At 39.1% G+C, this 13,094-nt stretch overlaps 1 protein-coding gene across 1 annotated transcript in view; it reads right to left on the minus strand.

The window, feature by feature from the left end:
- NCOA2 (nuclear receptor coactivator 2) overlaps positions 1-13,094 on the minus strand; it is a 198,722-nt gene that overhangs the window by 2,614 nt on the left and 183,014 nt on the right. Inside the window, 3 exon segments of the mRNA XM_050708727.1 lie at positions 1-1,201; positions 5,975-6,064; positions 10,920-11,118. The exon segment at positions 1-1,201 is cut by the window's left edge and continues 2,614 nt beyond it. Of these exon segments, the coding sequence (XP_050564684.1) occupies positions 1,190-1,201; positions 5,975-6,064; positions 10,920-11,118 (301 nt within the window). The 3' untranslated portion in view covers positions 1-1,189.

Genomic DNA, 13,094 nt, shown 5'->3' on the forward strand with positions numbered 1-13,094 from the left:
TACAAAACGTCCTTATAGTCCACACTGCTTTAAAATAATCAGAAACACACGATAGTGGTGAAGTCTGTAGTGATATCTGCTATTGGTATTACATGAATCGTTATTCTCCCAGCTAAGGGGATGGGAACCAGTAATTATCATGCCTTAAAGCAGGTATCTTTAGCTCTTTGATATTATGCACCAATTCTGCCACTACCATAATCAGTACATGCATTACCATTGAACATTGCTGTTCAGCAACCGTAACTTGATGTCCAGACTGCTGGAAACACACCTAGGGAAATAAAGGGGTAACATGTTTTTTTATTCTGTTAGAAGAGGAAGATGACAGAAGGAGAGCCAGATAAAAAACAGGATTAACTGACTGTTAGGAATTAAATTAAATAAGAACGTAACAAACTTGATTTTTTTTTTGGATTCATGACTTTGCATTATAAATGTTACCAAAAGAAAAACAAAAAACAAAAATCAAAACCACCAACCAAAGCACCCCTTATAAACAGGGAAACTATCCTCTCAGGGGATAGTTCTCATCTCTTTTACAATGTTAATCCCATTCAAAATTGGTCTGTGTAGTTTTCTACATCGGTTCATCTTCTCTGACTTGCTGGAGTGGAACGGGCTCGTTAGAGGTCTACGTGTACCAGACGCCACTTCTAAACCCTCCTCACGCATACTCGTCGCCCCAAAATGCAGGCCTTAGTCTAAAACACCAGTTTTCAGACGGAACTGAATCCTTTGCACCAGACTGAGTAGTAAGCCAGGGAAAACAAAGCCAAAAACCAAGGTCTAGAACTAAACAGAAACAGAACAAGAGCATGGTTGTTTTTTTTTTTTTTCCTTAAATACATACATTTAAATACATTCAATCTGACATGGTTTATGAAAATTGCCTGTCAACATTTACTTCGCAGGAGAGATCTAAGTTGCACTAAGGTGAATGCAGTGAACAGACTGAGCAAGTGTCTGTACGCTAGCTTCAGACTGTCGAAGAAGAAAGAGGCTGCTCCTCCGGCGACGACCGCCCGAGGCCCCGCGGCGAGGCAGGGCTGCGGCCCACCGGCAGCGGGGAGCCAGGATGGCGGCTTCGCTGGGTCACGACAAACGGATGCAGCTCTTCCAACCGGGAAGGGGTCGGGGCCGTACGCCCGGTCAGCTGAAGAAAGGAGCAACCACAGCACCCTCAGGGTCAGCAATATTTCTGCCAAAAACGGAGAGTGGAGAAATGTGAGTGAGTTCTTCCCTCCTGGTTAGTGAAGAAACAGGTGAAGGAGAGCTGGGTGCTGTTCTGCGGCACACAACCTCCCTCCACAACATGCAGGACAGGCTGCAACATGGACACTTCTCTCGCTTAACTTCTTATTTCTTTCCATTTTTTGCAGATACTGTAACAACCCAGGGCCATCTACCACTTGTAGACTCTACGTAAAGGCACAGCAATTCGGTTTTAGAGAAGTCTCATACCTGGCGTGTCTACAAAATTTCTGTGTTACTGCTGTACACTCTCAAAGGAAACAACTGTCTTGCTTCACTTTCCCCTCCAAAAAACATAAAAAAAAAAAAGGGAATAAGGAAGTTAAAAAAAACAAACCTTCAACTACCAATCCCTAGGGATGCTCTTTACTTCACATTTATTACAGTGTCCTTACACAAATAGAGTTTAAGCTGTTTTCAGTTGAGTTGATTATCTTGTACTTTCTTATTTAAAAATAAAAATAAAAATAAAGCCTCAGGATGTGGTTTTCACAGTTGTTTTAAGACTGTTTCTTCCAGTGACTGCAGTCTGTGCCTCTCTGCAAACTCCTGCTCCCATGTGGCTTTGTGGTCAGTCAGGTCAGAGAGCCAATCCAACTGGAAACCACTTCTTTTCTCCCTAGAGGCTGTTTTTGACTTGTATTCAGAGGCTCCTGCTGTGTAGGAGGACGGACTCACTGCACTGGCAGCTTCCTCACCACTCCATGTGCATGCCACTAGCCCAATCTTCTGGAAGGTGTCCAGGCAATCCTTTGGACTTTACCACCTTTTTCTTTGCAATCACAGAAGGGCTAGAAATGCGCCTTCACTGTCAAATTAAGCCACTGTTGGAAAACATCCCACCATTCAGGAAAGCAAGGTGCTAGGTTTTGTACATTTACTCCTCCCAGCCTGGCTGGAGCAGCCGGAGCTCTCTGGGGCGGCCAGTCCTGAGCCCGATCTGCCAGCTTACGCATGAGTCCTGCTCCTGCTCCTCCTGACTTCGTCAGGGGACACGGACACCACACTTCCTCCCCTCAAACCCTGATTAATGTGAATGAGCCAAACTTTGGCTCCTCTTTTTGATATGAGAGGCAGTTTGGGACCCTGCTAGTGCTTTCTGACCACAAAGTGCAGAACAGAAGAGAAAAATCAAAATTATTTCCAGAGTGCACATTGAGCAAATATTATCTCTACAGAGATTCTAAATAAATGCTTCCACTATACAGTGATCTGAATAAAACTTGAGCTCTCTAAATTTTTTAAAGGTCTATTTTGTAGGTGATAAGATATATAAAAGGAAGGAATAATACAAAGAAGGCACAAATGTACCTCTAGGAAAAACTTTTTTTCCTTTTTATTTAGATATAACAAAAACAAAGAGGACTTAAAATAATTTTGTCAAATTATTATTTCCAGGTGGATAAAGAATAGAGGAAAAATTGCTCAGAAACACTTCCATGACTGATTTATGTAACTTTAACAATTAAAAAAAAAAAAAAAAGAAAAAGAAGCAATCTGAAAAGCTCAGAGATCACTGTCTATAAGATTACTCGTATACTGCATTAAGTTAAGATGAATGTCTGTCAAAAACTTCAGATACAAACAGGATTCTCCAGATATTCACTTCTAAATAGGAACAGGTTCAAATTTTTCTTTTACCACATTAAATTATTTAAAAAAGTTTATTTCAATGATCATGTAATAATAACATCGTAAATGTTCCAGTTGCAACTATAGTCAGCTGTATACATGAAGTGTACTTTGTGCTTTGAAAGAGACAGAAAATTCTGTCTTCCAGTTACATTAAAAACATATTCTCTGTTAAATATTAGTATCACCTTTGTATATCCTAAAAGCTTTACAAATTTCATCTGTAACATATTAAAACAAACTGAGATAGTATTAGGCAAACAAATTAGAATAGTAAATGTAGAGATTTGAAAACTATAGTTGCATAGATTTCAGCAATAGCATGTTAGTTCCTGGTTACTCAGCTCTAAACAGAGCCAATTCCTTTAAATTACAGTTGCTGATATCAAATTTATGAAACAATTAAAAAAAATCTCCCAAATTTGTGTGATGATTTTCTCATTTTCTCATTTTTCAAATGAATTTCTCATCTTTTATATGTTTATACTACAACTGCCAAGGAATGAAGCACATTAATCATCCTTTCAGCTTTCTAATTACACAGCTTGTGCTTTTTTTTTTTTTTTAAAGTATCTTACATATGAGCAATTTGTAGCACAGATGCACAAAAGTAGTCTCTACTTGACCTCTAAATTCAAAGTTCTGTAAGATATTTATAGTGCATTGAAACATTATTCATTTATATTTTTCTTGACAGTCAGAACTACGTACGTTAGTAGAATAAAACTCAGAGTGCCATCAGATGTACCCTTACAAAATAATTTAAGAAGTTGATTTTCTCCAGGTGAGGCAAAACTGCTGTCATGTCTGGCCACTGTCCATTTCACTGTCAAGGCAGTGACTCCGTTATTTTAATTTTAAGCACTTCAGTGTCTCGTCTGAAGTCCTGCCACTTGTTTCCTTCCACCTGCACTTCAAACCATCTTCCCCGACTTTTTTCCACCCTCTTTTGTACCTCTCGAGATATTTTCTGTCACATCCACTGTCTCTTCAGTCTCTTTTAAAACATTCTTTAGAATTTGCTTCATGTTTCCTCTTTAGCTTTCTTCCCCCTCAACAATTGTCTTCTCCTTTGTTTCCTCAGTGGTACCCTGAATTTTGTTCTCTGACAGCCTGGCTTCTCTTAATGCACGAAATTTAACATTAGGCAATGTACTGGTTAGGCAACGTACTGGTTAGGGAAATTAAGAACATAACTCCTCAGTATATGATAGCTTCCACTAAGGCAGAACACATTACATCTGTTTGTTAATTACCAAAGTGACCCTGAAACTGCTGCAGAAAGGATTGTCTGTGCACAGATCCTCCATCCCAGAGACAGCCCCTTCTCATGTGAACCAAGGTGTGTCAAGAAGCGGCCTCTGGGAAGTTTTAAACACGTGTGCAAAAAGAGAGAGATACGATCAAATACACTACAAATGGCTACTTCTTACTCAGTACTTTGACTTCCTTCATTTTTATTAATCTTAACATATTTGCAGTTAATGAATGATTGTTTTGCTTTACTCTATTATTCATTTTCCCCCCTAATAGTTGAAAACATTAAATTTTGCTTTTTTATTCAACATAAGGGGAAAAATTGTTTACTTAATTCCATCTTTCTGATTCCAGCACTGCTTACTAGAAGATGACAGGAAATAACAATGTAAAGGATGTACTTAAAGCAGGTTTTAAAATGACTTCCGTAGAAATAATAGGATAGATCTGCCACATTGTTTTTGAGGATAACATTTTGCATAGAATGTGGCAGACAGCAGTATAAAAAATAAAAGCAATTTTCCTTATGGTTCTTCTTGTTCAGATCTTTGCTTCTTGCTGCTGATAACCAGCTATTACTCTCCAGTCATTTCCCTTCTATTATCCTATCTGAATCAACTTTGAATAGAAGTTTCCCAACAGGAGAAAAAGGAGAGAATAAATAGATCAGGGCTCCCAGATTAAGTATTTGCACAGCACTGTGCACCAAGGATTTCAGGAAATGGACACATTGAAATCAGTGTGTTTTAAAGCCTTACTATCACTTCTCTGAAATGAAGGAGCAGCTGGGCAAGAGGAGCAGGAGCAAGAGGCAGCAGCAAGGGAGCAGCAGCCACTAGATGGTGCTTCCCCCCATGCCCACGCTGCTCAGCCCCAAATCCTGCCAGCGCTCAGCCGTCCGCTTTGCTGGCACAGGCTCTTCATCCCAAGAATGATATTATTTTCCAGTGCACAGGTTTCTATGTGAGGCTGCCTCACTGTATAGAAAGGTCAGCTTCTTACGTTTGGATGGGTTTGCCACAGCTGCAATGCTTGGATCACGCAGGAAAAATATTGTGCTCTAGTTTCAAATCATTTCAGGTCTCAAAATACCGTGTTTGTCGCCAAAAAAAAATCAAAATCAGTGAAGGTTATTTCCATTAAACAACAAACAAAAAACTTCAACTGAGGAGGGGCACATAAAAAACACCTCGTTTACTTGGCCACATGCCAAGAACTCTACAAGGTCTGTCCTTTAATACTCTTACTGTCTGGAATAAGAAACACTTTTGACCTAAGCAAAAGCTAATTACACTATTAGCTGGAGATTTGTGTGAAAATTAGTTCAGTATCACCACTCTTCTCAGAACAAGCAGTGTATAGAAAGTAATAAATGTAATAATTCATAAAATTTTTGCCCTAAGTATAAAGCAAGGAGAAGTGGAAAAATACTTAGGCAGGATGAAACGTGAAATGGGTTAAACATGCAGCAGTGCAAATATAAATCAACAGTAAGTCTCTCCCATCATCAGCAAATAGTCATGTAATTTCTCTGTAAAAAGCAAATATAACTATAAATAAAAGTCTATTGAACGTGACTGTCTGTTAATTCAATAAAGTATTCTGTTAGTGTAAATATATTCTGTATTATTCACTTCAATTATGCTAGTGGGATCTAAACAAGGAACTTGGTATAGATGCCACCTAAAGATGAATTCAAAAAATTAATTGCAAAACACTTTATTACTAGGGTACTTTTAACTTTCTAAGTAAAAAGATGCTGTATCCATTCGTGACCACAGTATATTCATAGACCAGCAGCCTCTGTATGTCTCCCTATGTCATCTCTTACCCGTGTTGCATCTCCGTCCTGCTTTATCATATCCATTCCAGGCAGCTGGTTTGGAAATAGATTGCCTCCCCTCATAGCAGGATCATTAACCTATCGGTAACAAGATATTAAAGAGAATGAATTAAAAATGATGTTGGGAAAAGTAGTGGAAGTTAAAGCTTTATAAACCACTAAGCTACTTGCATATACCACATTTGAAATGACACAGTCATCAGGAAAGCAGCTATATGGCCGAGCACCCTTCTTGCACAGCACGTTTGATTTATATTATTCTGCTTTACAGTCAACAAACAAAGATTTAATTCCTGATACTATGACCCCTGTGCATATTTAACAAAACAGGCTCCATAAATTAGGTCGGTATTGTTGTAAGAGGACTTGCCTGCTATGAAAGTCTTGAAAGCAGAAACATGTAAACACCTTCCTAACCTCAATGACACACAGCTTTTCTGCTTTTGCAAACCACTATGCAACTTTTCAAAGGCTGATGAGATAATATGCAGGCTGAACTGTATCGACTATTGATTTAGTGTTAATGACTCTTTTTTTTTTTTTTTCTCAAAAGCAATGAGAGGAAGATCTCATTAAACAGGAAAACCTGCAGCTCCATCCTTTTCTAAGTGGACGGTCTCAAAATTTTTCTGAATGTAGCCGTAGGAAAGTATCCGCACAACCAAAGGATCTGTCATGCTTAGTTATGTGGAAAGAGCGGCTTGCCAAGTTTACAACATTGCTGTCTTAATCAAAGGATTAATCTTACCACGTAGGAACTGATGTAAAACACAAAACACAGCAAGGGACTGAAGTATTATAAAATCCTTCCCTTTGAAGTTTTACAGGGAAAAAAACCATCTCCCTAGAGAGTCTTGGCTAACTCAGTTCTCTTTCTCATTTCCCTCAGACTAGGTGTATGTGATAATAGTGAAGATAGTCCCCTCTAGAACTTGCTGGAAGGAAAAAGCTGTTTTGTGTCACCTGCCCTTTAGGAGATCTTGGTTGCCAAGGAGAGGAGGTTCTGCCACTGCACTACCTCGCTTCAGCTACAGCAACCTGCTGCAGCAGGGGGAGAAGACTGCCTTGAATTTACCACACCAAAGTCCTCTTGTTTCAGGTCTTCTTGACTGTTATTTCTGTTGCTACTCCCTGATTTTGCAGAGTTGCAAAGTTAAATGCAATAGCATGGCTACAAAGACGGTTTCAGCATGCCGCCAGAGACAAGACTGCGGTTCAACAGGAAAGGTTAAAAATTTAACATTTTTGCCATGGAAATTTCAACTCTAAAGACATTGATTGCTGAAGCACTGCAAGTCTCCTAGTGATTCTTTCCACTTAAAGCAGATGGAGACTTTTTTTTTTTTAAAAAAAAAGAATCTGAAAATTTAGATCAGAAAGGATGAGAACCACACTATTTTGATGTGAAAGAAAGAAAGCAAACAGTGTCACAGCTTTATCTACATGCATTTGATGAAGCAAAAGAATCCATGTTGTAAAAGTACATTCTGCTACTAATAACATTCATTGGAATGCACAGGCCCAAATGCCTTTTCTATTTTGTTCAGTAGATAAAGGAAGAGAGAAAAAAAAAGGCAAAAATACAAAATTGTATTTTAGTGAATCAAAAGCAGTTTGGGAACAAAAAGAAGAGTGCATGATTTGCATCATGCAAGAGTTAGGAGAGTCACGGAAAAGGAAGATGTCTCCCAGCTGCACACTGCAAGAGCAATAAAGGCATCAGTGAAGTTCCAATCACTGAATCTCTTTGCAGTGATGATGCAAGAATCCTGACTTGCACAGTAGCAGATGCAAAGAAAATCTCCTGGTTTGTCACATGAAGACATTTGCTTCGGAAGTCCTTGAAACATAAAATATCCCACATGAACTCTTCTGTGGGCAATAACAATTCAATCGGAAAAATAAGAAAAAAGGACAAAGAAATTGATGAGTTTTTATAATTTTCCATGGGCAAGCGGTGTTATTAAATATGAAATCTGACTAAAACAAGGCAGGACATGTTTTACAACCCCTTTGAATTTAAACACATTACTACGGCTGCCCGCTAATAAAGTAGAATTATTAATAAGATGAATTAGAAGTTTTCTTCCCCTCTACAGCTCCCTTCATCCAGTATGCTGAAGAAAATCAAAATACTGTTTCAAGCTAACTCTCAGTAAATGCTATGATAATTTTGACCTCAGCATTACTGCACCTATGCAGATTAATAAACATCTCTTCTGAGTGGGCATCCAGATAGTGGTTTATTTCATATTCTGAAAGTTTCCTCTCTTGCACAGACTTCAAATTGCTTCTCTGACAGCCCAGTAAATCAGTCAGCAGAATTAAAGAAAATACAGTCATTCCGAAAATCACCAGTTACAAGCAAATTTTAGCACAGCCTAGGTAAACTGCTAAATAAAGATGCCAAATTGTATAACACTATGTCCTTAAAACAAGAAAAAAAACCCTATAAATTGTTAATATATTTATTTATCCCCATCTCTCAGAAAGGAAAATGTGAAGCAGCACAGCAAACATTCCTGGGGACTAAAAAGTAGTGTCTTCTGGCCCAGAAATGGCCCCTCAGCTGCCAGCTGGCCAAATCTGACCTAGATGAAACAAAAACATTAAAAAATTTGCTAGCAGTTTGCAGATGACACAGTGCTGGGGTGGTAAATCAGGAGGAAAACAGGTTACTCTTACAGAATGAGCCACTGTACCTTGGATAAATAGACTCAACTTAACAAATGCATCTGAATGTATGCAAAAGGAGAGGAATATGTTTGGGTACAAAGAATGCAGGTTTTATTTGTGTGGCACTGAGAAGGATATGGGTATCATCCTATGGGTTTCACTATGAGCCCACCAGTGCGACAGTGTCACAAACAGAGCCAAGGCAAATCCTGTTGAAAGAGAAATTACAAGCAAAATTTAACTCTCTAGACAGCTTTTGTGAAATCACTGTGCCCAGTTACTCTGTGCATACTTCTAGAACAATAATGGAGTTTAAAGTAGATTCACAACAGGGACCAAAGGGCTGAAAAACAAATATTGAGATGAATAAAGAAACTCAACCTATTCGGTTTACTGGAAGTTAGATAAATGCTATCTTGAAACAAGATCTATTAGTTTAACAGGAAGGAAAAGCAGTGCAACAACTGTGCCAGTGGAAACGGTAGTCTGCATGGAAGTCTGAGATAAAAACAGATCTCTTTCTATAATGTATATGTCTTAGTTCAGGTTCCTGGGGGAAACTGTGTAGCATGTGCATGCCGAGAAATCAGACTGGGCTGTCACCTTCCAATCCCTACTCTCTCTCTCTCTCTCTCTCTTTTTTTTTTTTTTTTTACTATTGTTTTGCTACATTAAAATGTTTAACAGTATGTACTTGGAAACTACTACTACTACTAAATAAGTTTGCTGTAGCTGGGAGCTTAGCAACTGGAAATATCAGAGAAGGTGACAGATTTGGCAGTATCAGAATTACTTCAGGTCACCAGTATGCAGCAGCTGTAAAAGACAAATGTGATCTGGGGCTATATCTGTCAGCGTATTCCAAAAGAAATGGGGAAGAACCAGTGTTATGCACATGGCACTGGTGTTTAGGAAACAGTGATTCACACAGGAACAGGTGCAGAAAAGGAAAAGGAATGTAAAGACTACAAGAAAAGACTGAAACAGCTTGTTTAACTTACCAGAAAACAAAACAACAACGAAAAACGAAGAAACCCAAAAGAAAGCAAAATGAAACAAAACTAAATCCCTGACCACGGCAGTGGGGTTGGAACTAGACGATCTTAAAGGTCCCTTCCAACCAGAGCCATTCTATGATTCTATGATAAAACAGCAACAAAAAATCATGTTGATAGAATGGCTCTATTTAAAATACAGAAAAAGAGGAAAGAAAAAAATATTTAAACTGAAGGACTATATTGGAAAAGTAAATAGCCTGCTACCAAATTTAGGCTAGAAAAAAGACATTTATTAACAAGTAAATCATATGTCTGTCTCTAAACTCTAATTTTATAATCTCAAAAAAAAAAGAAGATTTGCAATACTGTCAACCATAGCAGTAGAAACTGCCTGAAGACACAAGCAGCATTTTCCTGCCAATATTTCTTAGAAAGGTCCATAATTTGAAGTCTGTGCGTTAAATGTACCAAAGTTCAGCTCTCAAACAAACATACAAACCTGTTAATTAAGAGAACCTGTTTGTTAGATATTTTAATGCACTGAGTGATTTTAATGATGAGTCAATAAATGGAAATGTTATTTTCCTTTATCAGATGCTCTAATTAGCAGTCTCAAATGCAAACAAGTGTGTAAACCTCCTCTCAGCAGAAAAGAACAGGTTACTTACTTATTCAATCTATTGAATTACTTAGCAATCTATTTTATATGCACCACTTTATGAAAACTGTGGACCTGGAACTCGCAAAGGTGCCAGCTTGAGAGTTCTTGAAGTTGACTGCCTGGGATCTGGTACTACAAGGACAGTGGCAGTAGAAGCATTTTCCACACTGCCTATGCCAACATATTTCACTCTCACCTCTAGGAAATGGCTGCCTGCCATTCAGTCCTAGCTGCTGAGAACACTACCACAGACACTGGTGACCAACAACTGTGTTGTGGAAACTTACCTACTGAGAACAGGAGCTAGATCAGCACGCATTTTCCACCGAAGTCCAGGAGCAACTACACCTGCTAGCTACAGTGGTGCTAGGTCAAAATGGGAAATGTAGTTGCAAATGGCGTTCTTTACCTAATTAATCACTGGTTATCTGAGTGCAGAGCTAAAAACAAAGCCTTTTTAACATAAACATTTCTTAAGAAAACTAACAGAAGAAACATAATGGCTTACAGCAGTTACAGCCCAACACGGCGGACCTGAAAAACTACTGAAAGTCAAAGAAAATCCTCTAGCTGTCATCTCAAGTCCTTAAATTCTCACCTGCTCAGGACCCATGGAGGACAACCCTGATGTAGGCACAGAGGTCGCTGAGGTCATGCTGATCTGCCCTGTCATCTGGTTCATGTTGTTCATACCACTTGTGTTGGTTGCCATGGATACACTGATGTTCATGTTATTATTGTACATGCTGGTGCTTGCTTGCTGCCCAAAATGTGGTGGGGACTGTTGTGAAAACATGCTATAGCAAGGAATGGAAAAAGCAATGTGTCAGACTCAGAATGCTGAAGCCACTAGGAAACTACTCTCTTTTCAATATATTTTAAGCTAGAACTTGTACGTATTGTTGTTTATGCCAACTTCAAAGGAAAGACTAGTTTTCAGCTACATCAATGTCTAAGGAATAGATTTTCAAAATTTCAGGTCCCATGTCCGTGCACAAAAATGCATGCCTTTGCGTGTGAAACTATGGCAGAGTACAAATCTGTTATGCGTGTTCAATAACAGCCAATTAGCTGCCTAAATATGTCTCCATTTATATTTTAAATATGTTTGGGAAAGTAATTTTTGGAGGGAAAAGAAAACACCTTTTTTCCCCTCATCATTATCAAAGCACAGGACTGTTAGGTTGGTATTGGATCTGATCTAGTAAGCTTTCTTTTTGCAAAAGAGGCCATTTGTACATCTGAATACCAGATTTGCACTTACAATTATGGCAAGCGGGCTCACAAATATAGACATGCAGCTGTGCAGAAATTTATTTACTAAATCTTAGCATCAGGTTTTGAAAATGTGACACTGTAAGAAACAACATAAAGTCTAAGACAATTGCCCTCTGTGTTCCTTTAAGACCATTTCAGAACAGCGTAAGAAAAGGTAGCTGGAAAATCTCATCCCAGATTTTATTCAAAGGCAAGTACTTTCTGGATAGCATCTTCCTTCCAGTTATATTAAAAGTCATATGACAGGGTTTTTATATTTCCTAAAACACACTCCATTATTTACACATCAGTCTTTTCCACTTTTTAAACATACCTCAACAGTCAATGAAGGAATTATTACTGAAGATGTGTCTGTTTAGAGGATTTGCATTAGAGACTGAAATGCTGCGGAAGGACTGTTGCATGTCAGAGGGTACACAGCAGCCGTCTCTAAATCAGCAGCTGACTTTTACTGTTCTGTGAAGCGCTGCTCCCCCAGATGAGGAAATCTTTTCAAGGTTAACTCTCAGCCATGCACTTGGGTACTCCATTATGTTATTGCTGTGCACTGCCCATTGTGAGACTTTCTTTACAGAGAAATGCAACTGCATTCCGGGCTCAGGACCAAACTCTGAAAATCTCACAATCCTCTTGCTTCCATTCCATCTCTTTTCAGGCCACCTAACCCCATTTTTAAGTTGTTATCTGGATGGCTGAAACAGTACACTACCGATCATTGTGAATACTCAGTGGCTTGTGTAAACACATTTGACGTGTTCTCCACTGTAGAGCTGCAGTTTAGCAAACCAACCATTAGTCTACCAAGCTGCCCTTGCTGTGGTTTCAGCAGAAGCCGTGGCAGCAGTAGCTATGCCTCCTGCAGATGCTTCACTAAGACAGTGAATAAGAGGCATGGACAAGGACTAGTATGAGGGAGAAATTGGTTGCTTTAAGAGGAACTTTACTTGGATCAGCCTCATCACAGAAATACTGTTTTTCTGGGTTTACTAAATCCATGTTAACAAGCAGGAAGATGATTTGTAGTTGGGCTGGGATAATAAATGCAACCTGAGAGCATCAGGACAACAAAAACACTGTGCTAGAGACCTGTGTGCACTCCAGTCTCAACTGATACAGCTTGGTTATACACCAACCTGACAGATCTACCTGTATTGCACTGAAAAACATAGATCACTGCCATCTGTAAGCTCGTTGCTGCCTACAGACTGTTCAACATCCAACCCGTTCAATGTTGACAGAGTGATTATTAGAGATACACTGACTGGGGCATAGGCTTCAACTGAAAAGGTGACTGCATGCACGAGGCATTCTACAATGCTCTCAGAGAATGATAGTTATATGCTGCCCCCCCATATATGTGCAAGCACTAATGGATCGAACCTGGTTGTGCTCCAGCATTTGAGGCAGGAGGTGTTATACAGTCACCGTAATTCCAGAGCAGTACAGAATGCACAGGCTACAGCTCAGCTGATCCAGCCATGTGGAAAGCAGTGTG

This window comes from Cygnus atratus, chromosome 2 (assembly GCF_013377495.2).
Source record: "Cygnus atratus isolate AKBS03 ecotype Queensland, Australia chromosome 2, CAtr_DNAZoo_HiC_assembly, whole genome shotgun sequence".
Classification (NCBI taxonomy): domain Eukaryota; kingdom Metazoa; phylum Chordata; class Aves; order Anseriformes; family Anatidae; genus Cygnus; species Cygnus atratus.